Below are 26495 nucleotides of genomic sequence, written 5' to 3' on the forward strand. Positions count from 1 at the left end.
TTAGTTTTCCTTCTAACAGTCAGGACCCTCAGCTGCAGGTCTGTTGGAGTTTGCTTGAGGTCCACTCCAGACCCTGTTTGCCTGGGTATCAGCAGCGGAGGCTGCAGAAGATAGAATATTGCTGAACAGCAAGTATTGCTGTCTGATTCTTGCTCTGGAAGCTTCGTCTCAGGGGTGTACCCAGCCTTGTTGAGGTGTGAGGTGTCGGTCTGCACCTAGTGGGGGATGTCTCCCAGTTGGTCTACTCAGGGGTCAGGGACCCACTTGACCAGGCAGTGTGTCCATTCTCAGATCTCAGCCTCCGTGCTGGGAGGTCCCCTGCTCTCTTCAAAGCTGTCAGACAGGGACATTTGCCTCTGCTGAGGTTTCTGCTGCTTTTTGTTTAGCTATGCCCTGTCCCCAGAGATGGAGTCCACAGAGGCAGGCAGGCCTCCTTGAGCTGTGGTGGGCTCCACCCAATTCGAGCTTCCGAGTGGCTTTGTTTACCTACTTAAGCCTCAGCTATGGCGGGTGCCCCTCCCCCAACCTTGCTGCTGCTTTGCGGTTAGATCTCAGACTGCTGTGCTAGCAATGAAGGAGGCTCCATGGGCGTGGGACCCTCTGGGCCATGTGGGATATAATCTCCTGGTGTGCCATTTGCTAAGACCCTTGGTAAAGCTCAGTATTAGGGTGGGAGTTACCCAATTTTCCAGGTGTTGTGTGTCTCAATTTCCTTTGACTAGGAAAAGGAATTCCCTTCCCCCTTGCGCTTCCCGGGTGAGGTGATGCCTTGCCCTGCTTCAGCTCTCGCTGGTCAGGCTGCAGCTGCGGACCAGCACCAACTGTCCAACACACCCCATTGAGATGAACCTGGTACCTCAGTTGAAAATGCAGAAATCACCTGTCTTCTGTGTCGCTCACACTGGGAGTTGGAGGCTGGAGCTGTTCCTATTCGGCCATCTTGGGTTCGCCCCCCCAGATATCATTAATTTTAAACCTTTTCCCACTATAGGCATTTAAAGCAATACATTTTCTTGAATTTTGATATATTATGTTTTTATTATTATTTATTTCAAATATTTTATAAATTCCTTGTGGTTTCTTCTTTGACTCATGAATGATTTAAAGTCTTTTTTTTTATTTTTCAAATATCTAGGGATTGTCTACCTAATTTACTAATTGATTTTTTAATTGTTTGCATTGTGTTTAGAGAACAAAGTCTCTAAAAAGCATATTTCAGTCTTTTGAAGTTGAGTATGATTTATTTTATTTTATTTTGCTTTATTGCATCTTGGTGAACGTTTCATATGTATTTCTGCAGCTGTTAATGTTCCGTGAATGTCAGGTCAAATTAGTTAATAGTATTGTTCCGACCTTCCGTGACCTTACTTATTTGTTGTCTGTCTGTTCCATCAATTATGAAGAGAAAGGTTATGGTTGTGGAAGTTTTTGTTTGTTCTGTTCTTCATAAAAAACTTCTGTTTGAAACACTGTTATTAGGTATACATATTTAAGATTGACATCCTGCTGAATTTCTCCTTTTATCATTAGAAAATATTCTTCTACTTTGTTAATCTATTTGTGTCTAAATTTAAAATGCATCTCTTATAGAGAGTGTATATAGTTGTTTCTTGCTGTTTTTTTTTCAGTGTTTCTTCTAGGGTTAATAATATGCATCATTAACTTATTTAAGTCTGTGTATAGTCAGTATTGTATCATTTCACATTCTATACCTGACACTTCTTCCTTTCTGCCTAATTACTCTTACTCAACTTCTGTATTCTTTGTGCTTTTGTTGTATCTTTTTTTTTTTTTTTAAGCATACGATTTTTAAAGATAGTCTTTTACGGAAATTATAAGAAGAATAAAGAATGTATACTTTTATTTTAACATGTATTATTTCTGGTATTCTCTCTTTCTTGAAGATCTGAGTTTCCGTCTGGTACTATTTCCCTTCATCCTGAAGAAACTCCTTCAAAATTTCTTGTAGTGTGCATCTGCTTGAGGAAAATGTATTCTAAATGAATTCTGTAAGCTGTCATTTATCTGAAAATGTCTTTTATTCTTTATTTTGAAGCATATTTTCACTGTATGTGCAAAGTTGAGTTGAGAATTTTCTTTGTCTTCCAACTCTTTAAAAATGCATGGTCATCTTCAGGCCTCCACCGTTGACATGAGAAGTTAGTGTTTGTACTGTTGTTCATCTGTATGTAGCATTGTTTCCAGGCTCTCTTAAAGGTTTTCTTTTTATCTTTAGTTTTAAGCAGGTTTGACCATGATGTGCTTAAGACATTATTATTTGTGTATGTGTGTGTGTGTATTTATCTTTTTGGGGGTTTGCTGAACGTTTGGGATCTGTTAAGTGGTGTTTTTCATCAAACTTAATAAAATTTTAACTATTATTTCTTAAGATATTTTCTTCTGCCGCATTCTCATACTCTTCTTCTGTGGCTCCTGTCAGACACATGTTAGACTGTCTGATACTGTCCCCCAGATCCCTGATGCTGTGTTTACTTTTCTTCAATCCTTTGTCTTGTTCTTCAAATTGGTAATTTCTAATGATCTGTCAAGTTTATGGACTCTTTCTTGTGCTGTCTCCAATCTGCCATTAAGTCCATTTAGTAACTTTTTCATTTTATTTATTGAACCTTTTTCTCCTAGAATTTTCTTTTTTCCCTCCCTTTTAGTTCTTTTTTAGTCTTGATTTCCCTGCTGAGAGTCTCATCTATTCACATATTCTCAATTTTTCCTTTTTAAAATACATCTTCCTGCTTAACAATGGGGATACAATTGAAAAATAAAAAAACACATCTTCTTCAGGGATTCTTTTTTATTTATAATAGCTACTCTAAAGACTCGCTAAATGCAATCAAATATCTGGACCACCTTAAGATTGCTTTCTAATGATTTTGTTTACTTAGGGTTCACATTTTCTTGTTTCATTAAATGTCTAGTAATTTTTTATTACATATTGAATAGTGTCAATGACACATTGTGGAGATACTGAATAAAAAAAAAACTGTAAAATGTTGATTTTTCTCGCTCTGTCTCTGTAGACAGCTTAGTTACTGGCTGATCACCTTGTGTAAGCTTGTTTTTGAAGTTTTTAGGGCAGATCTGTGGAAAGCCTAAGGTGTTTCTCAGGCTCCTCTAACTTAGTAAGACTCATCCTTAAATACTTTTTCCTCTGTGGATTTTATTAGGGCTTGGTTTTAGGCTTTGTTAGTATGGATCTAGAGTAGGCCTTCTTCTAGGGTGGCACTTTTACTTCTACACTGAGGCCTTTCTAGTGCTTCAAGGTGATGCGTAGGGTGTTATGAGTTCTCTTTGCTCTGACTGGGTTGACCTGCCACTACTTCCCTGCACTGCTTGACCTCTAGTATTTCTGTTCTGTCTTAACTTTATTGCGGCCACTTTCTTCTATGCCCCAAGTTGTGGATTGGCTAAGGACTCTCAGAAAACCTCGTACAAACCTCCGTGACTCCCCCTTGCACATGCCCCCCTTCACCAGCACTGCTCTACTTAGACCCTAGCTTGGCAGACTACAGTTGGGAAATTGTCCCCAGACAGAGAACCAGAGTTATTGTGGGCTCACCTGTTCCTTCACTCAGAGGTCACACTCTGTTAGTGAGTATGTGCAAACAGGTGTATCGTTTTATCTAGTTTAATAGTTGTTTATGAGAGGAATGATAATCTGGTACCAATTACTCTGTCATATGGAAAGTTGAAGTCTCTCCCAGTATGCTTATGGACTGAATCATTGCTCTCTGATCTTCTTGCCTCCCACCCTCAGTCATCCATTTACTTTTCTCTTCACAAGGGAGACAAAGTCAGGGTGAGGGACAGCAGAAGACAGACCTTACTTGGATCTTGCTCCTTGGGCTTCTGAACTGGAAAGTTAAAGATAGTGTGAAAAAGCACAATATACTAGGGGTAAAGTAGTAATGCATGCAGGACTTTCCGTGTTCGTATTTTATGCCACTGCTTATACATTGAGGTGTTATAGAAACAGGTGTCAGGGAAAGGGACGACTTAGATACATCTTCAAAACTTGTTTGCTGTTAATGACTGCCCTTCAGATTCTGGTGAGATAAGATACACCTAAACTTGTAACTTCTCATGAGCACTGTCATTAACAGGAAGAGATTTTCTTTGAGTATGGGTTTAGTGGGGGTTGGGTAATGTTTTGTCCATCTGGACCTACCCAGAAAAAAAATCACATTATTTTTGTTCTAAATTCTAGTGTTTTTCTTTCTTTTTAAGCCTGAACTTAAAAAAAAAAATGGATTTTTTTTTTTTTTTTGATAGAAGAGGATTCTCATTAGGGGAATAGTTTATGTGATACTTAGTCATCACTTTGGAAATTTATCTAGAAAATATTGTAAGTGCTGTCCCATACTTGGAGCTTATAGTTCTATATAAATATGTCATAGGGGCCTCAGAAGAACATTGGACTTTTTTTTCCTTGTTACTATTCCCTAAAAAATACAGTATAACAACTGTTTATATAGCATTTACAATGGATTAGATATTATAAGTAGTCAGAGATGATTTAAAGTATGTGGGAGGATATGCAAAGATTAGATGCAAATATTACAGCATTCTATAGAAGGGACCTGAGCATTTCTGGATTTTGGTTTCACCAGGAGCTCTGGAATGAATCCCCCACGGATACCTAGGGACAACTGTTAAATTTTCTCTGAAAATGTGATGGCAGCTTAAAGCTTTAATCCTTTTAAAGTCTGTGAGAAGTATGCTTCTTTTAGTTCAAGTTGCTGTTAATGTTGTTTGTCATGGCTTCACTTTTTGTCCTGTTTTCTAAATTGTACCCCTCAGTTGATGACTTGCTGTCTTGCCGGTAGCCTCTATGCACTGTACAGTTGGCTTCTTACCACATCCTCCCTTATGTTTAACCCTGCCTAACAATCTGCTTTCTCCACCTTTTATAAACATTTTATTTAACTTTTATTGTGGTAAAATACACATAACACTTCTCTTCTTTTAGACCTGGGCTGGTAAGAACTGCTAAAGATGTTTTTTAGAGATTTATGGTATGACAGATTCCACTGGGATTTCTGACCTTCTCGCTCATGCTTGTCTTGGGGTCACCACTCCTTGGCCCTCTCCCATAGCACCTGTCCCTCATTCTGCTCAAGCCCCTATGCCTTCCCAACAACTTGCCTTTAGCTCTGGGCAGATGTCCTTGCTTGCACTCATCACAGAGAACAGGAAGGCTCTCTGCTGTTTTGTGCTCATGCACATGCCTCTTCTCTGTCTTCACCTCCTGTCCTCCAGGCTTGGAGGAAGAGGACCTAGCTCCCATCATAATGGGTTTCTTGTACACTCTCCCTATCCGTCTGGATGCTATGCCAGCATTTTCCCTCCCCTACTCCTCCACCTCCACATTTCGTCTTTCTTTTCCTTTCCTGCAGAAATACGTGCCCAAGTTGTTCCCATCTTAAACACAGACACATGAAAAACAAGGATTTAAGTTTTCTCTATACCACATTTTCCTTTAGTTTATCCCTATGTTTTTTCCTTGATAAACAACTACATACCTTGAAAGAATAGTCTGAAGCCCTTGTTTTCTTTCGTTAACTTTGCATTTCTTCTTTGGGCCTGCTCTCACTATTAAAGTCACTGGTTCCCTGGTTGCCAAATGTAAGGGCCCCTCTAGGCCTCATTTTACTTGACCTTTCTAAAATATTTAATGCTGGCCACTTTCGTCTTTATGAAATCCTGCTTTTGGTTTCTGGGATGCCACTCTCTGATATTCCTGCCTTTGGTCCATTTCTTCTCCTTTGCTGTCCTTCTTCCTCTGGCCACCCAACTCTTAAATGCTGATCCTCCCTGACTCAACTCCCTTTTGATAGTCTCATTTATCTGCATGGTTTTAATGACCATATCTACACAGGTGATTCAGAAACCTGAATCCTCCACCCAGATCACTCCTTTGAGCTCTAAACCCACATAACACAATTCTTTTAACAATTCTACAAAATAGTACTGTTTCCCACATTTATAGGTGAGGAAATTGAGGCTAAGACAGGTAACCTGTTTGAGATCAGTCAGTGGAAAAGCCAGGATTTTAACCTCTACCTAAAATCAGGCCTTTAACTCTATTAATCAAACATCTCCACTTGGTTATCTGACAGATCCATCAAATATATCATATCCTACACTGAATGCCATCTCATAATCCTGTTCTCCTTCCTTGCCTCAAAAAAAATTAGAAAATGTGAAAGCCTATATTCTCAATCTCAGTGAATGACATTCCTTCTTTTCAGTTATACAAGTTGGAATGTAAAGGGAATTGACATAGACTTTTCTCTGTCTCCTACCCTGCAGGTCCATCTAGCCCAAGGGAGTATCAGTTCTTGTGCATCTACTTTTTTAATGTGACTTGTAATTATTCCCTCCTCCTTATTCCCACTGCTACTGACATAGTTAAGAACTTTATCTTGACTGTTATTGCCATTATAGTGACAGTCTAACTCACTCAGTGCAACTGGTTACAGGCAGAGCCCAGTGTCACAGTGACAGTCTAAGTCTCACATTGTCTGAGCTGAAGAACCAGGGTTTATTGTTTTTGTTTTTTTAATTTTTAATCTGTTGCAGAAATTTTGTAGCATATAAAAATTAATTAGAAAAATGAAATGAAGAAAGACATACAAAATAGCTCAGTTTTAAACATTATTAAATTCAACACACATAAAAATTACTCTGTCAAATTGTCATAAAAGTTTTTGGGTACTAATACTCTACGTATATCCTGTCCCAGATGGGTCACACTTTGCACATTGGCACTGGTCCACAAACAACATTGAGGAGTGCTAGTTCACAGTATCTGATGAAAAGAAATGTCTTCAGTTCTCTTAGATTATAACCACATGGGCCTATGTTATTTAAAACTGAAACATTTCAGCTAGAAAGTTCTTTGCTTTGGCTTATAGATAGCTTATGTATGTGGATTTAAGAGGTTTTAGAAAATTCTGTGTTTCTTTAGGATCCCTTCTTTCAGTGGGAATAAATCCCATTGATCAAGGGGTAATCATGTGTTACATTACAATTTAATGCCAAAATCAAGGTGTACTGACTTAAGAATCAAATCAAAATTTTCTTAAATAGGCTTGAAGTACCTTCATGGATCTTCATGGGATACCTGTAATAAAAGTGATTTTCCCTGATTTGATATATTTAACTTGATATGATTATGCACACCAGAAACAAAAAAAACCTGTGCTTCCATTGCGCAGTAAAATACAGCAAATGGGTTGATGTGATCTCCATTTCTGAAAGATTAAAATTCTACGTAGGTATTATTCTGACTGGGAGTGAAATAATAAAAGTAAGTTATTTGGATTTAGGCAGGCATCTGACTAAGCCCTTGTCAGAAGATTTGAAATTAATGACATGCAGACAGGAGATGCCAAATGGTCAAACTGTGGAATATCTCTTGGCTTTAAATGGCATGGCTGAAGAATAAAAAAAAACCCAGCAACAAAGTTCTAAGGGGATGGAATTGAGAGATGGGAATGCTCTAAATATTAAGCTGAGATTGTACCTGGAGTTAGTTTAGAAATATTGTAAATAAAACCATACTGTGCAGAACCTATTGTTGTCGGTATTAGGCCTGACACAGAACAAAACACATGGGGCAAATGCCTGAGAGCATAATCTTCTCATGTGTGGTAAAAAAAAAAGGCCTTTTTAGACATTTTTTAAATTAAAAAAAAAAAAATTAAGCTTGTCTACAGCACTGTGCCAGGCACTGAAAAACTACTACAGAAACTTTCTAATCATTAAACGTTTTAAAAGCAATTTTTAAAAATTGAATACAGCAATATTTACTCTATTAATGTAGTGTATGACCCCAAACACTATTAACTATCAAAACAAAACATACTTCTTCTTTTTTTTTTTTTTTTTACAAGAAATTGGGGCACTATAGGAAGTTTAGGAGATTATATTCCCAAAAGCAGGATGTTAGAACACTTCTTCTTTCATAGTAGATGGGTAGATGGCATATTGCTAAACTTGTACCTAGAAAATGATTAAAAGTTTTATTCAATAAAAATTTTAAAGTAGCATAACTTGTACAAAGTTCAGGTTGGAGAGGAGTCAGGAAAAGGCAACCTCATTGTGATCCATATGCTCCCCAAAGCAGAAATGGGTGAGGTGAAATGAAAAGAAAGTTTATTTTTTAAGGGTAATAAAAACAAAGGAAAAACAAAAAAGATAACTTCTCTTAATTTATGTTGTAGCAAGTTAAGCTGAGGTATGGAATACCAAGTAGTCACCAGGTGGATGGGCATGAGAAAGGGAGATGATGACACTGCAGGCAGAGGAAACAGAAAAGAAAAAAAGACATATGGAGGATGGCGTGGAATAGCTGCCTGACCTGTGCTCAAAATAGTAAGCAGTTTGGGGTGGCCGGAGCATACTCAGGAATGGTATGGTTAGTACTGGCTGGGATCTGACCATGGAAGATGCTTATACCAGTGCCTTTCAAACTTAAGTGCACGTGAAGCACCTGAGGATTTGTTAAAATTGGTACTCTAGCAGGAGACTTCAGAGGCTGCGTTTCTAACAAGCTGCAATGTGATGCAAATGCCGCAGGGTCACGGGCCACACTAAGCAGCAAAACTGCAAATGTTACCCTAATACTTATCAGTAATTCGTTTTATGAGTGAAGAGTTGCCACCATTACAGTGTTTGTTGAATAGCACAAAATACATAGCATTTATCTTAAGCTAGATATTCAGTAGTTTTTTGTAAGCTTTGCTCTCCTGATGGTGAAATAATACTCTTAGCAACTTCATTGCCAGGTATTAAATAAATAATTCAGGACTCTCATCTTTTATTGAATTAGTTTGGGTAGAGGGATGCAATATAATAATGAAAAGAGCGTAAACTTTTGAATCAGATTTTTAGACCTGGGCTTTAACATTAGTTTTATGACTAAAATAGCTGTGCGTATGACTTTATGAAGGTGAATTATCTCTTTTTCTATTTTCTCATGTCTAAAATAGAATACTTGCCATTTTATAGGATTGTTGTAAGGGTTAGAAATGAGATGTATAAAGTGCCTTGTAGGGAAGATTAGTGGAAGTTTCAATTTGATAATTTTTGAGATCCCTTAAAAACTAAAATTGTATGAATTTTAAATAAAGAAAATTCAATGATCTAATCCGAGGAAGTACTGATATATGGGGGATTATCTACCCTTCTACTTCTAGAATCTTTTTTCTCAGTGATTTTGACAAATTGGATGGTGTGGTTTGTTGTAGTTTGTAAAAGCTCCCACTGAGATCCACTAACACTTATGGTGTGCAGTATGGTTGTTTCCCATGGAAATATGTTGTACTACTCAAAGCCATGGAAGCATGAAAAACAGATTGAATTACAATTTTATCTGACTTTTATTGTCTTTTGGTCTTTTTAAAAATTATTTCTTGCTTATGGAAATTTCCTATGTAATTTGTTGCTTCCCATTTGCTGTGGGACAGAAACATTCCTCTTTCAGGGGAAAACAATAACCCATCCTGTTGCTTAGCCACACTCAGTCTTAGAGATGGGCATACCAGCTTGTGGTGCTCCCTAGGGAGAATGAGACTCAGGGACGAGACCCACAAGTACTTTGGAAGCAGGTCTGAGGCCTGTTGGACAGAAATTCTGCGATCCCAGTGCCCAGACACTAGAAGGGGAAGCATGAACTCTAGGTGGGCACATCCCTTTAATCCTACTGACTCCTCACCTGGTGGGAACAGATGTAGTCAGAGGAACACCAAAACAGGGCCCTCTCAAGGCCAGGGCAGGGTCCCAGGTTGTGGGGCAGGAGTATATTAAGGAAATTACTATGTTATCTCAGATATCTTTTTAAAAATATAATAGCCTGTTTATTTAACTTTCTTGTTTCATAACTGATATACTTTTATTTATGTTTTGGTTTTTAATGAATGACTCAATAATGGCATAAACATCTTATTTAATTCAGTAGCTCTAAGATGGAAATAAGTCTTAGTGACTGAAAAAAATTCTTACTTTAAATGTGGTCTAGCTAGAAGACATGTTATTAGTATTATAAGCTTTTTTTTTCTGACTCTGCCTTGTTTTTATGGTTTGGTTTTTTAGATCGGCTTCAGCTCCCCAGGAATATGATTGAAAACAGCATGTTTGAGGAAGAACCAGATGTGGTGGATTTAGCCAAAGAGCCTTGTTTACATCCTCTGGAGCCTGATGAGGTGGAATATGAGCCCCGGGGTTCCCGACTGCTGGTGCGGGGTCTTGGTGAGCATGAGATGGACGAGGATGAAGAGGATTATGAGTCATCAGCAAAGTTGCTGGGCATGTCCTTCATGAATAGAAGCTCAGGCCTTCGGAACAGTGCAACTGGTTACAGGCAGAGCCCAGACGGGGCTTGTTCAGTACCCTCTGCAAGGACCATGGTGGTCTGTGCTTTTGTCGTTGTGGTTGCTGCTTCTGTAATCATGGTGATTTACTTACTACCCAGATGTACCTTTACCAAAGAAGGCTGCCATAAAAAAAACCAATCAATTGGACTAATTCAGCCAATTGCAACAAATGGGAAATTGTTTCCATGGGCACAAATCAGGCTTCCCACTGCCATTGTGCCACTACGCTATGAACTCAACCTACACCCGAACCTAACCTCGATGACATTCAGGGGTTCTGTGACAATTTCAGTTCAGGCTCTTCAGGTCACATGGAATATCATTCTTCATAGCACAGGTCATAATATTTCAAGAGTGACCTTTATGTCAGCAGTTTCAAGCCAAGAAAAACAAGTTGAGATCCTGGAATATCCATATCATGAACAGATCGCCATTGTTGCCCCTGAAGCCCTTCTAGCAGGGCACAATTATACGTTGAAGATAGAGTTCTCGGCAAATATATCTAGTTCTTACTATGGGTTTTATGGCTTCTCCTACACAGATGAAAGTAATGAGAAAAAGTATGTAGCCCTCTTAAATGATTCTGGTTTTACATTCTGATAACTTCTGCAGTATAGATCCCTTCGCCCACACCAGAGACACGAATTGTCATTTTTTTTTTTTTTAATTTAGAAAGTTATATACAAAATAGTAGAATAGTGATTTAGAAGAATATATTATCTCTCTTAGTCAAAGCCTTGAGCATATATCATGGTGGGGTGGAGATAGGGGTGTGCTGGTAGAAAAGGATGGATAAAGATTACATCCCAAAAAACTTGTTATCTTGAGTTTTTCACATTTTTAAGATGAATCTAGTTTTCTGTCACCTCATGAAGTCTGTTGGGAAGCAGAGTAAAGAGTATGAGTTATTCTTTAAGACCTATTTTCCTAATGTGCAGAACTTTTAGGAGGTACTTAGTGAAATACAGAAAGAGGACATGAAGTGTGAAGTGTGACGTGCTTCCATATATCATTTTTAATATCCTTAATCTTTACTGATTTATTATTTTTAAAATGTCAGTCTATTTTGGATTTCTGGTGGAAATTTTTTTTAAGGTCTAGGAGAGACTTAATTTGGTTCAGAAAAAAAGGTGAGACAAAATATAAAATTATTCAGCTCCCTATTTGGAGTATATGTTTAGTACTTTAATCTTAGCATTCATAGCATGTAGTTTGAAATTCTGGGAAGATGGAGTTCACACAATATGGAGGTTATTCTTAAGTAGCAGTGATATCAATTGTCTTGTGCACAAAGTCCTCACTACATCTGCTTTATGCAATTGGATCATTCTCTCATTATTACTCTGTAAAACAGTATGTGAATTACTGATGCTGACCATTTGGAATGTATGTTGACATGTTAAGAGAAATAGAAATGAGTATTCTATATCTAAAGGAAACTTTTTGATCCTTCTTAAATGGAGAAAGAGACAAAGCAAGATCCATCATTCTATTCAGATAAATAATTTTTATTTTATTTTCCCTCTATGTAATACTTTTAAAATAAGTGGCATACTGGCCCTGCATGTCAATTCTTGCATAAGATCTGGCATTAAACACAAATGTATAATTGCAGTGGGAACTTGAAAGTTCTTGCCTTTAGTTCTCCTTCTGTAATGCCTGTTATCTCCGGGAAATGTAAGATATACATAAAAACAATGTTCTTAGTATGCAAACAGACTTTTAGGACATTGACCCTGGAATCCTTGTACCCGTTAACTATTTAATGGGAGGAATAAATGTAGCAGAGTAAGGTAATTTTTGGTATGGCCACTTGTTGACTCTTGCCATGGGCTGGATTGAGTTGTGGAAAATGTCAGAAAAATGGAATATGTTTATTTAAAATTGAGTATTATAAAACAGTATTTTATAACCTATTAAAATAAATGAGTTAGTGAAACTCTGCTATTCAAAACAAAATAAAAGTTTCAGTAAAATGAAACCCCTACATGATAGTACATCCTGATTCCAGGTAAATGTTTAGATTATTTATACCTTTCAAGGTGTCTGAAAACTGTAATTCAAAGCTTTTTTTTGGTCTTTCTCTCTTTTAATTTTGCTTAGTTCTGTTAGAGAAGCTTTTATACATTTTTCTTCTCTGAGGTATGATTAGAATACATGTTTATACTGGTAGATAAAGTAAGTAAGGGATATATTTCTTGTTGATTGGAAAACCATTGTATGTAAATGTCAGACACCTTGCATAGACACTGCTTGTTGTAAGGGAACTTTACCTTTTTTACCCATGTGATCTAAGAGATAGAGACAATCAGTAACCTTGGAGTTAAATCTAGAAGTTGTTTATGATAGGCTTAAAGTCCTAGATAACAAACTGATACTAAGAACTAGTAAACAAATTCAGGATAGGGATGTGTTTCAGCAGTTCCTCATTTCTAACAGGATTTAATTCAAGACTGTTTTTGATCTGGCCCTTGTTTTTTCTTTCTCACAGTTCTCACCTGCCATGGTGAACTTTCTGGTGATAATAATGGCCAGTATTCACCTGGAACTGAAGGGCTGGAAACTGTTCCAGGCATCTCACATGTTGAGTCTTTTATTCTGTCAAACTCATTAAGAGATAGATGTTAACATTATATTCATTTTACAGCTAAGGGAGCAGAGGCACATAAAGTAACTTATGCAGCATCTCATGGCAAGCAGGTAGCAGAGGGAGAGCTCAAACCCAAGGTCATTTTAACTACAGAAGCCACATTCTTCACCACCATGGTGCACTGCCTCTCTAGTTCATACTTGCTTTCCTTTGTACATTGTTATCTCCAGTGCTTAAAATTCTCTTATCCACAGTTAATTTGTAATTATCTTGAACACTACTTGATAAAGTGTTGAACTTTAGTATTTCAGAAAGGAAATATACTCTCCAGTGAAAGAATAAGCTTCAAGTTATTCAGCATAGATAGAACAGATAGATTATAAGTATTATCAAGCAACAGCCTTCTCAAAGGGATTTTTATGTGAGATAGTTATGATTGGATCTCTCAACAGTTTAAGGTTTTATTTGCCTTAGTGTGTTATGATCTAATTTTTATCCAGTAGTGGTGAGTCTCTCTTGTATGAATAGTAGGGATAACATCAAACTTTATTCCCTGGTCCCTTATGCTTCTCTTCCAAAATCTTCTGTTAACTAGGTAAGAATGTTGGGGGTGGGTTGAAGAAATGAAATATTAGAAACATAGTATTGTGTAAATTGTTTCATATATGTTGATTGCTACTTTTCTTGCAGTTTACCCAATCCAATAGCAACAGTTATTTGGGGACACATCCTTAACAGAAAAAAAGCAAAAACAAAACAAAACAAAAAAAAATAGTACGTTAATTTTAAGTGTGGAAGAAGTTAGGACTATCCTGCATTTGTAATAAATATCTATTAGGGACCATGTGATATACAAGTAGTTTTTATTATAAATAGTTTCAATTGATTCTAACAAAAATCCTAGTATTTAGGACCATATGGTATACAAGTAGTTTTTATTATAAATGGTTTTATTTGATTCTAACAAAAACCCTGGTATTCGGCAGTGGATTCTATCTCAGTCCTAATTTAACTAATAAGGACATTGAAATGTATGAGATGTAGGATACTGATCTGCCCAAAGTCATGTGGTTAGTAAATTATAGAGTCTGGGTCTTCTGACTCCAAGTCTCATACTCTTTCTTTTCTCCTTATCTTCTAGTAGTGGAAACTAAGCCTGAAATAAGAGAAGCTACCACCTCCAAAGTGGTGGTTGTATATGTGCTATATTAATTGGTACCTGAAATATGCACACCAGGGCCATATTTGCTGGGATTATAGCCACATTGGGATTCAAGATCTCCCAAGTTCAGATCTGTGTTACTCTTTTACTTAACCGAAAATCTACATTTCTCCTTGTTTCTTTTTATGCTTTTCCACCAACCTGTAACCAAGGACTTTTTTTCTTTTTCCTTGAGACAGCATCTTGCTCTGTCACCCAGGTTAGAGTGCAGTAGTACAATCTCGGCTCACTGCAGTCTGCCTCCCAGGTTCAAGCGATTCTCCTGCCTCTGCCTCCTGAGTAGCTGGGATTACAGGCATGTGTCACCATGCCTGGCTAATTTTTATAGTTTTAGTAGAGATGAGGTTTCACCATGTTGGCCAGGCTGGTCTCAAACTCCTGACCTCAAGTGATCTGCCCACCTTGGCGTCCCAAAGTGCTGGGATTACAGGCATGAGCCACCTGGCCCGGACTGTAATTGAGGATTTTTCTATGTGTCATATTCTCAACTGTTGCTGGTGTGCTATAGAAAGAGGAGGAAATTTCTTTTAATCTCTGAGGAGAGTAAAGGAAACAAAAATACTACAGGACACCTAATGTTTTCAGTCTTCATGAAAATGCAAGCTGTGAATTTGAGGTTTAGTGTTGTGAAGCCAGAGGCTGTACAGATAATTCGCAGCAATTAATGACCACCCTTCTTAATAATCTTCCATCAGAAACCTTTTTAAGACCTCAGTGCCCAGTTGCAGCCTACCTTTGTGGTTTCATCTCCAGCCACACTGGGCAGCCACCCCGAGTTTCTGCACGTGCACTGCTCTCTTTCCTTGTGTTCCCAGACCAAACTGAGGGTCAGGCTGCTATTTTTTTGCTGCCCAATAACGAGATGCAGATGAATTGGAAAGAGACCTTTTATTTCTATAACCAATTATACAGGGAGAAGGCCTGGAAATTATTGCCAGGCCAACTCAAAATTACAAAGTTTTCCAGAGTTTATATACCTTCTAAACTATATGTTTACATGTGAGTGTGCATTTATCTAAAGACATAAGTGATTAACTTCTTTTAATCCATAACTAAGGTCTGAGTCTTGAAGACCTTCCTCTGGAGACTCAGTAAATTTACTTAATCTAAATGGGTCCAGGTGCTGGGGTGATTACCCTTATCTTGTCTCCTGCTAAACCACGGAGGTTTGGGGAGTTCCTTCAGACCTCCTTGTCTGTGGAGGCCTGGGGAGTTTTCTTCAGACCCTCCAATAAGACCTATTTAATCCTAAATGGGTCATGTTAAGAATTCCTTCATTATTTTGTCATGCTTTAAGACCCAGGCAAAACTCTTGGTGGGCTTTTGTTAAATTCCAGCCTTTGTATAAGGGCACTGGCTTTTAATATTTAACTTAACCCACTCAGCCAGTACTGAAACAGTTGTTATGGAGGCCTGCGTTAGTGAGACCTGGCTTGCCACACTTGTGTTACCCACTCTTTCCAGAGTATACTTTCTTCCCTTCTTCACCTTTTCAAATACTCATCTTTTTAGGCCCTCTTCGGGTTTTGTACAAGTTTCCTTATACTATCTTCCACCTCTAGTTAGAATTTGTTTCCTTCCCTTTGTTCCCACTGCTTTATTTTCATTGTTAGGACATGATTTACAGCCTGATGTAAGTGTCTGTTCATTGTATAAACGTCTGCCTTTCCCAGTTTATTGCAGATCCTTTAATGACTAGGATTGTAACATATTTATCTTAGTATACTTGGCAGGGTGCCTTGTACAGTAGGTGCTCAGTAACTACTGGATTGAATTTGTGTTTGTTTTAGGTACTTTGCAGCGACTCAGTTTGAACCCCTGGCAGCAAGATCTGCTTTTCCTTGTTTTGATGAACCAGCATTTAAAGCCACTTTTATCATCAGGATCATAAGGGATGAGCAATACACTGCTTTATCAAATATGCCTAAGGTACCGTTCTGTTCCTTGAATGTAAAATCTTTGAATGGGTCTCTTTCTTTAAGAACACTTAAATTCCTCTTTGCCAAACTACAGTTGAGAATGATTAAAATCATATACATTAATATTCTTCCTTAAAATACTTAAATAAAAATTAAAATATATTGGCATCAGTTGGGAAGTCACCTTGAGGAGGACTTGAGGAAAGAGAAAGACCTGCTGGACTTGGAATGTGTGGGTAGGAAATGTGAGTGTGCATTGTGTATTAAGTTGTGTAAATATTAATACAATGAACTCACAAGATTAGAGTAATTTTTCTGAGACAGGATGAATTTGCTATTCTAAACAGTGTTATTTGAGAGTGTTGAATAATAACTGGTTTTGGTATTTTCTTGGTAAATGAAAAACCAATTTTATTATAATTTGGAGATTGACAACAAGAACAGGAGCCTCTTTCTTAGATGTTAACTCTGTGTGGGATGCAGTGAGGGTGAAACCAGTAATTGTTTTTATGCCAAACAAAACCTGGAACCTAGGGGGTCCTTTTTTTTTTCTCTTTTTTTGGTCTTGGACACCTGAGGGGCTGTGCAGCTTGATAGGAGCCTCCTGGACCCATGTGGCTAAGGGAGAGGAGCAGCAGCCATACCCAGCAGGCTATGGAGCCAATCCTGTAGGCAGCAGAGAGCATAATCTATAACAAGACAGTACTGTACCAGCTCACTCTCCACACTCAGCCATACTCTTCAACTTCATCTTTCTCTAAAGAGGCAGATGCCTACTTTAATTTGTGGTTGGAAAATTCTGTAAGGTTGCCTGCATTCCCTCATTTTGTGTCTGCTGCTGACTTCTCTAATGACTTCCTCCTGATTTTGTTCCCACTAAGCTTTCTTGGGGATCCTCAACATGGTACTCCATGAAGCCATTTCAGATCATTTGAAGGGATGTCACAGCTAGAGCTCCTTCTTCTGTGGATGTATTTGTAGCAGTAGAGGGGAGCAATCCCAGGTCATAAGGAAGGATTTTGGTTTCAGAGGTGTTTCAATGGGAGAAGCGGAACCATCCGTGACTACCTCTAACTTAACATTTATTTAGTCATCTTTGGGACTGAAAAATCCTTCAGGATTTTCACGGTGCTCCATATGTCCTCAGGATGAAGGATGGTACAACAGACTGAGACTAAGAGCCATGCTCTTTGCAGAAATTCATACTGAGAGGTTATAATATGCTAGCATGTTTACCACTTATTTCCTATTTGAATTTTAAGTTTCTCTGTTTGTTTGTTACTGCCATTTATTCCTATAGTTAACAGAACTGTCTTTTCCCCTCTGCTTGTAGAAGTCATCAGTCGTTCTAGAAGATGGACTTGTTCAGGATGAGTTTTCTGAGAGTGTGAAGATGAGCACTTACCTGGTTGCTTTCATTGTGGGAGAGATGAAGAACCTGAGTCAGGACATAAATGGAACCCTGGTATGTCGATGTGGTAATTGTCTGAAAGCCTGTGTCACGAGAGGTTCAGAGGAACTCTTGCTTTAATGATTCCTGGTGTTTGCTGTATGAAATAAACAAGCTTTTAGATCACACTCTGACATTTTATATCAGAAATGCTACTTTTTTGCTTAGCTGTTATTTACTGTTACTAATACCTGAAAGTCAATAATTTTCAAGTTTTAAAAAATTTTACTTTTAAGGAGAATTTTAGTAAGATACTGTATGTATACTAAAACTTTTCGAACTGAGTGATGGCCACTAGCCTTAGGGGAATATTTAGATTTAAATTAATTAAAATTAAATACAATTTAAAATTCACTTCGTCAGTCTCACTAACCATATTTCAAGTGTTCGACAGTGTTCGTGTGACTAGTGGCTACATATTCCATAGCTCTAGGTTGTAAAAATTAGATGAATCCTCACTTTTTTGAAAGCAAATCCTGATGAGATTCCTCATCCTAATGAATAAGTTTGTTTATTTAGTTAAGGGTATGGTTTATCTGTATTTTGCCAAAATTGATGATTTGTTCTAATTAGACTCTTTTGTTTTTCTTTGTCATTAGTACCTATTTGTGAATGATTATTTGATTGAATTTTATACTTTAATTTCACAGTAGACACCTAATAAAGTTAATTTTTTCAAATACAATGTAGAAGGAGAAAAGGCATTCTATCATATTTATTAAACTAAAAACTATTCTTTATGATAGAAATATGATAGAATGTTTTAGTTTCTGTTTTCATATTTTTGAGCTCTACCAGGGAATATCCTGCTAGTTTTGGGTTTCCTTTCTAGACTAAAGAGCTTTATATTAATCACAGGATCCTTGGATCTTATCATTTTGCTACTTCAAAAGGGTGTATGTTTCCTATTAGAACAGACTATCATATCATGTCTATCCCATACCTCTCAGAGATAAGGGCAGAGGTAAGGATTCTCTGGCAATTTATCAGCAATAATACTGTATGCCTTTAATGACCCTACTCAAAAAGTAAACTAAGTGTTTAATGGTAAGTGTAGACTATAATATTAAGTGCTAAATAATGGTTCACGCACCTTTGGATTGAAAGACTTTATGTCAAGGATTTTTCAGAATCCTTTCAAAAGGATATTATGACTGGTTTAAATCTGAAATAATTCAGTTAATTCCACTTCTGGCGTTGCACCACATATTTAGCCTTTGTTTTAGAGTTTGCAGCCTCGATAAAGCCTAAGAAGCCCAATCTAAAAGAGCCAGGTTTGCTGCTGCTTCAAGACTCAGCTGAACACTACTTTCTCCATGAAACATTTCTTTCTTACCCCAGCTGGAATTAATCATTCCCTCTCTGATCTTTCATAGCACTTTAATTATCTCATTTTTGTAGTTCTTATACTCATTGGTATAAAACCCCCAGCACTTTTTATGTAGCCCAAAATGTATGCAGTCTTGGCATTTTCCCACTTTCTTTTCTTCCTTCCTCTTCACTCTCTCTCTTCCTTTATTCCCTCCTTCTCTCATCTGTTGTGTTTGCTTCACACTACCTGTAGGATTACATTCAAATTCATCATTTGATACTCAAGGCCTTCTTATAAATTCAGCCATATTTCTTTTCTTGTTTAAAGTTTATTTTTTCCTTTAAAAAATTTGTTCCACCCATCTGCACACTGATCTTTCTTTTTTCTTTTTTTTTTGAGACAGAGCCTCACACTGTTGCCTGGGCTGGAGTACAGATGACACAATTTCAGTTCACTGCAACCTCCACCTCCCAGGTTCAAGCAATTCTCCTGCCTCAGCCTCCCGAGCAGCTGGGATTACAGGCACCCTCCACCATGCCCGGCTGATTTTTTGTATTTTTAATAGAGACGAGGTTTCACTATTTGGCCTGCCTGGTCTCGAACTCCTGAGCTCGTGATCCGCCTGCCTCTGCCTCCCAAAGTGCTGGTATCTTTTTTTAAATTTTTTTAGTGACAGGGTCTCACTCTGCCACCCAGGCTGTAGTACGTGGTGCAGTCATAGCTCACCATAACATTAAAGTTCTGGGCTCAAGTGATTCTCTCCCAAGTTGCTGGGACTACAGACAGGAACCTGCTACCGTACCTGGCTAGGTGTTTTGTTTTGTTTTTTAATTTTTTGTAGAGATACCTTGCTATGTTGCCCAGGCCAGCTTGAACTCCTGGGCTCAAGCAGTCCTCCTGCCTCTACCTCCCAAAGTTCTGGGGTTACAGGTTTAAACCACACTTCTGGCAAATTCAGCTATATTTCTAATTGCCTCATTGTGAATTCTTTCTTTTTTTTTTTTTTTTTGAGACGGAGTCTTGCTCTGTCACCCGGGATTGGAGTGCAGTGGCCGGATCTCAGCTCACTGCAAGCTCCGCCTCCCGGGTTTATGCCATTCTCCTGGCTCAGCCTTCGGAGTAGCTGGGACTACAGGCGCCTGCCACATCGCCCGGCTAGTTTTTTGTATTTTTTAGTAGAGACGGGGTTTCACCGTGTTAGCCAGGATGGTCTCGATCTCCTGACCTCATGATCCGCCCATCTCGGCCTCCCAAAGTGCCGGGATTACAGGCTTGAGCCACCGCGCCTGGCCTGTGAATTCTTTCATCTAGGCAAGCTGAATTATTCATTGCCCACATATATACTGCATTCTCATATATGTGTGTGCATGTGCATGCTTGTGTGTATGTGTCTGGAAAGAGAAAGAGAGGAGTTTCAGGTGACTGTTTTTTGTTTTTTGCTTTTTATTTGCCTGTATTAGGAAACAACATGGTTAAACATAGACTCTGGAGTCTAAATGGGTTAACATCCCTCCTAGACAGCTTACTAGCTATGGGCCCTTAAGTAGACTGCTCTCATCCTTTCTCAGTATGTATATATATACACACATATATACAGACATATACACACATATACATATGCACATATGCATGGATAGAGTGCATACTTCGTTTTTACCATATGAAAATATAAAATCGTTGCATGTGAGTAAATATAATCTACATTATTTTTAATACCCAGAAGTAAATGTTTTGAAAATATTAACATTATAGAAATAAATAATAGTTTTATTAATTTATTGCCTTTTTATCAGGAAATGGGGAGGAATGTGACATGCATGGAGTTATACTCTGTGCTGGCAGCTGTTCTAAGCACTCATTTATAAACATTATTTCATTTTATAAGCCAATTAAGGGGAAGATACGTATTAGACCCACATTGCTGATGAGGAAGCAGTGTCTCAAAGGAGTTAAGTAATTGACCTAAGATTACATAATCAGTAAGTTGTAGTCAAAATTGTTTTGTTCACCACAATATTCTGCTGCCTACACCAAATGATATAAGTAACTTCTGTTGTTTATGTTGGGTATGGTGACCAGAAATTTAAAACTTGGAGTCTAACAAAGGACTAGACTTTTTGATATGTTGATAGATTTTGTTATGCTAAAATCTCTAGGATGGCTTCTATTTTGTAATATTTGATGGGTAGGTTCAGAAATAAGGCAATATTCAGAAATAAGTCAATAGAGCTTTACTTACTAAAGTCAATATTACTCACCAACTAAAAGTTTCAGAGTTGACTATAGATTATTACATGTGTCCTCTTCAGTGTTAAATACTGCATTGTTGTCAAAGACCTAAAAAAAGAGGAACATGTATTTCATCATTTCTGTTCATTCTTCATTCCTTAAACTTCCCCCTGCCTTCAGAAATACCAGAATTACCTAGACAATTCTAGGCCAGTTGTGAAATACAATGCCTACTTTTGTTTGCCACTGCCTGCTTTTGTTTTTACTGTAGACAGGCATAATATGTAGAATCAGAATCTAGTCATGGTTAGTCAGGTGTGGACACCACATCTGACACTGAGCATTCAAATAGAAACTTCACCAGTATCATCCATGTGAAGTTATAATTTTAATTTATTCATGTTTAGTCAGAAACATGACTACATGACTTTGTTCCAAATTTCCTCTAAAAACATTTCTACCTCAACTATCTTCCACCAGCCTGGAACATTGTACACAATTTATATCATTCTCCTAAAGCCATCTAATCAGTTATTCTGAATAGACTTAACTGTTTTTGTGGGGGAGAGGGGTGGAATTTCTGCTTTTATGTGTGTCCAGTTATCTGTTGAGGAAGACTGTTGTTTTTCAGAAAATTTAGTATTGAAGCTTCTAATATTTTCTGCCTTTATAAATCTTGCAGACCGTATTATTGTCCTTTTTGAGGGTGTGAGGTTTTGTTCTATTTTTGCTTTTGTTAATTAGTTTTTATTTTTATTAAATTAAGAAACAAATAAGTTAAACTTAAATCTGTTATTGCTCAATGTTAACCTTCTTTGAGAGCTGATCAGGGATCTTTCTAGTTGTGTTTTTAGAAATCTCCTATAAGATCTTTGAAAGAGATCTAGCAAGAAAGAGATCTGGCAAGTTGTAAGTTTTAAGGCCTGAGTGCTGACTGACTTTTATTTAACAATGTTACAATGTTTAGAGTTCTCTTACCAAGTCCAGAATGCTGTTCAAGACTTTCTTTGCTGAGCTAGGTTGCTCTCTCTATTTCTTACTGCATCTGTTGCTCTTAGAGAAGCTTGGTAATAATTATAATGACCAGATTATTTACCTCTAGTAAGAACTCATTACAGATGTTCTTTTATGGAAAAGAAAAAGGGGTAGAAAGGAAGAGAAAGTATTTAAAACTACATTTTTTCCTAATCATTGTATTCCAGAGATGGGAATGAGTGGACCCTTTGGTCAAAGTTCAGTTTCGTCTGAACTTTTTCTCCTGACTTGTCCTCTAAGGAAAGGTGCACAGTGATGGGAGTTGCCAAATGGTGTGTGTGATAGAAAAATGTTTTAGAGTAATCTGGAGGTATGGGTGATGTTTCTATTGGGATACCATCTTCTAGATGATTGAGGCAACTGTAACACAAGATATGTTTGTCTGCAAAGAACAGGTACAGCTAATAAAGACTTGTCTTAAATTCCAGTGATCTTGATACAGTTATTTATAATGATAGCTGGAGATTTAAAAATTGTATGTCAGGCGCGCGTGTGTGTATACTAAAACTGACTTCTGTTGGGGAAAGATGCAGGAAATGCAGTAAGTAGGATCAGCTTGTAGGCGGTGACTGAATTCAGTAAGTTGTGGTCACAGTCCTGTATTGGGGGCTTCAGGTGGTAGAAGGCTGGGCTAATGAAGTACGGTTGGCCACATAATATGGGAGAATAAATTTCTTCCCTCAGTACTTTAGAAAGCAACGTATTTTTAATTGGTTAACTCCAGTTCTATAGATATAATTCTTCCAATAACTGTAACCACAGATACTCTGTTCACACATATTTTGCCTCAGTTCTGATGGGAGTCTATTTGTAATAACAGTAATAACTACCATTTATTGAACACTTAGACATTGTGTCATGCACTAATCTGAGTTCTATACATGTATTAGCTTAGTTAATCCTCACAGCAGTTCTCTGAGAGTAGGAGCCACTTTTATCACCATTTTATGGATAAAGAAAGTAAGGTTTAACTAGCCTGCTCAAGGTCATACAGATAACAGAGATCTGAACCCCAGCTCTGTAAATACAGAGCCTATATATTTCATTTTTTGTTCATTTACTTAAACATTCTATATTGTTTAACTTTTATGCCACCTCCGTATTTCTGTGATGAATGCGTATGTTCTCTAGACTGAAGCCTCACATAAAGACAATATGGTTGAAACCTATTTGACCTCTTAGAAATTGTTGATGGTTTTTTGCTTTATTTTAATAGGTTTTTGGGAAAGAGGTAGTGTTTGGTTACATGAATAAGTTCTTTAGTGGTGATTTCTGAGATTTTGGTGCACCCATCACCCAAGTGGTGTACACTGTACCCAGTGTGTAATCTTTTATCCCTCACCGGCCTCCCACCCTTTCCTCCGTGTTCCCAAAGTCCATTGTATCATTCTTATGCCTTTGCATCCTCATAGCTTAGCTCCCACTTATGAGTGAGAACATACGTACAATGTCTGGTTTTCCATTCCTGAGTTACTTTACTTAGAATAATAGCCTCCAATTCCAACCAGATTGCTGCGATTGCCATTATTTCATTCCTTTCTGTGGCTAAGTAGTATTCTGTGGTATGTATATATATCACAATTTCTTTATCCATTCATTGATCAATCCCAGTAGTGAGATTAATGAATCAAATGATTCCTCTACTTTTAGTTCTTTTAGGAATCTCCACACTGTTTTCCATAGTGGTTGTACTAGTTTACATTCCCACCAGCAGTGTAAAGGTGTTCCTTTTTCACCACATCTATGCTAACATCTATTATTTTCTGATTTTTTTGCTTATGGCCATTCTTGCCAGGAGTAAGGTGGTATCACATTGTGGTTTTGATTTGCATTTCCCTGATCATTAGTGATGTTGAGCATTTTTCCATATGTTTGTTGTCTATTTATATATCTTCTTTGGAGAATTGTCTATTCATGTCCTTAGCCTACTTTTTGATGGAATTTTTTTTTTTCTTGCTGTTTTGAGTTCCTTTTAGATTCTAGATATTAGCCTTTGTCAGATGTATAGATTGTGAAGATTTTCTCCCACTTTGTGGGTTGTCTGTTCACTCTGCTGATTGTTGAATGGGGTGTCCTTTTCCCACTTTGTTTTTGTTTGCTTCAAGAAATTGTTGACAGTTTTTAAATCATTTAATGAGAAACCAAAATTGGAGTTAGAGTTCACCAATGTGCTTTTTCCAAATTATGAATTGTTCAAAAAGTTTACATTTTCCACCTGTTGAGATCTTCATTTTGAGGTTTTTATTTTTCTGCTGTGTCTAATCTACATCCCACTTTTCCAGGTGAGTATAGAGGGCTTTTTAAAATCAATTGGAAAGTATTGTTTTGTAAAACCCATTGCTTTGAACATGGCTGTTTAGCACTTGCCTTTTGATACTTACTGAATAAGATGTTCATAGTTTGTCACATCATATATGTTTAATTTATTCATTTAGCCAAAAAAAAAAAAAAAGAGAGTGAGCAAGAATTGCAATTTAAATAATAAAGATGATTCCATCTGCTTTCTCTCTTAGTATGTACCCTGGAATGAATGGGCAGTGGGAGACATGAAACTGTTGTTCCCTTAGTTGGTTTTAGTTCTGTGTACAACTGGTAACACAAGTGTTTCTCTGTGTAATATATATATTTTTATAACATGATCCTTAAAATCAAGCCAACAACTGAAAAAAAAGTTAAGCTGTCCCAAGCACTGGAAGATAAACTGGCTGTGCCATACTTATTGGAAGAGAATATGTTGGTCTCTAATTGGTTTTTCCAGGATAATTTCAAATGTGCAATTTATGCCTTACATGTTAACTTTAGAACTAACTCCGTCATAAGATGTGACTCCTCAGTGTTGAGTACCTGCTAGATGCCAGGCACGGTGATAGGTCCTGAAAGGATGAAAATTTAGTTTTGTCTTTCAGATAACTCAATCTTTTTACCTCATAAGTAAGGAAGGGCAGCTACAGGTAAGGGGAGAGGAAGAGAAGAGTATCATAAAATTAAATAGGCAAATACTTATAAATTGCTGTAAGATGACCTAAAGTAGTTACTTTGGATGTTGCTAGCTTAAAAAAAGGTGGGGGGGATCAGTAAATTTTTTCAACAATGTTGTATGTGTAGAAGGGACTTGCTGTGGGGGCTAAAGTAACCATAAGTGAGTGTTTCTATCCAGAAAGATCTCATACAATTCTATAGAATTTTCAGATATGCTAGTCTTGACAGTGCTACTTGAGTATCATGCCATTTTAATTATACCTGTCCTTATATCATACATAATGTTTCCCTTTAGGTTTCTATATATGCTGTACCAGAAAAGATTGGTCAAGTTCACTATGCCTTGGAAACAACTGTGAAGCTTCTTGAGTTTTATCAAAACTACTTTGAAATTCAGTATCCACTTAAGAAATTGGGTAAGAATCAAATAGTGTCTCTGATTTTTGTTGTAATTAGAACCTAGATTTATTTTGTGAATGTTTTTTAGAAAGAGGTTGTGCCCAAGTTGTTTGCAGAGAAAACCAAAAACCATTATTAATGCTTTAAAAATTGTTTGTATTTGTTAATATTATTTAGATTTCATGAATATATCTGAAGTTGGAGCTTAAAACACTTAAGTTTATAGGGCTGCTAAAAAGGTGCTATATAAATGGGAATTTGCTTAGGGCTTAGTCTGCAATTTGACTAATTCTAACTTCCAAGAAATACCCAATTTAAATAATAAAAACTGAGTAATGGGAGCTCAGGAAAGCAAGAACATTTCAGTACTGTTCAACATGGATCTAGTCCTCGAGAGCAGAGTATTGGCCGTGAACTTTGTCCTTCTTGCTCTGAGAAGCTGATTGATTGTAAAGGAATTAGGCATCTCTTCACTAAGGGAGAGTGGAACAGTGACTCTAAAAGGGTTTGAACAGGTCTTCCTCAGCTGACATGTGGGTAGGGAGCATACAGAGTTAGAATAAGGAAGATTCCATTTATTAGAAGTATAAAAAGAATTCATTGCTTTCACAGTGATAAACCATTGAATAAAATACTTTGAGTAGAAAATGCCTAAGATGAGGGAAAGTTGATCACTTATTTCCTGTTATGTCCAGATTTGGTGGCTATTCCTGACTTTGAAGCAGGAGCAATGGAAAATTGGGGTTTGCTCACCTTCCGAGAGGAGACGCTTCTGTATGACAATAACACTTCTTCAATGGCAGATAGAAAACTGGTGACTAAAATCATTGCTCATGAACTGGCTCACCAGGTATTAGCAACCAAGGCTGTTATATGTCACATCTGTGGTCTACTTCATGTCCTGGAGTTATTGTTAGCATTTAGATGCTAATAATTCTATTTTTTTTTTAAAGTCTTGCCTTCTTT

At 37.4% G+C, this 26495-nt stretch overlaps 1 protein-coding gene across 2 annotated transcripts in view; it reads left to right on the forward strand.

Annotated features, from left to right (window-relative positions):
- Positions 1-26495, forward strand: part of LNPEP (leucyl/cystinyl aminopeptidase) — a 101622-nt gene that overhangs the window by 37559 nt on the left and 37568 nt on the right. For both annotated transcript variants that reach the window (XM_011944296.1, XM_011944297.1), the window contains exons 2-6: positions 10114-10954; positions 15997-16135; positions 17459-17590; positions 25426-25546; positions 26225-26379. In XM_011944296.1, coding sequence (XP_011799686.1) covers positions 10114-10954; positions 15997-16135; positions 17459-17590; positions 25426-25546; positions 26225-26379 — 1388 coding nt within the window. The remainder of the gene's footprint in view (positions 1-10113; positions 10955-15996; positions 16136-17458; positions 17591-25425; positions 25547-26224; positions 26380-26495) is intronic.

This window comes from Colobus angolensis, unplaced genomic scaffold (assembly GCF_000951035.1).
Source record: "Colobus angolensis palliatus isolate OR3802 unplaced genomic scaffold, Cang.pa_1.0 Scaffold23, whole genome shotgun sequence".
Lineage (NCBI taxonomy): Eukaryota > Metazoa > Chordata > Mammalia > Primates > Cercopithecidae > Colobus > Colobus angolensis.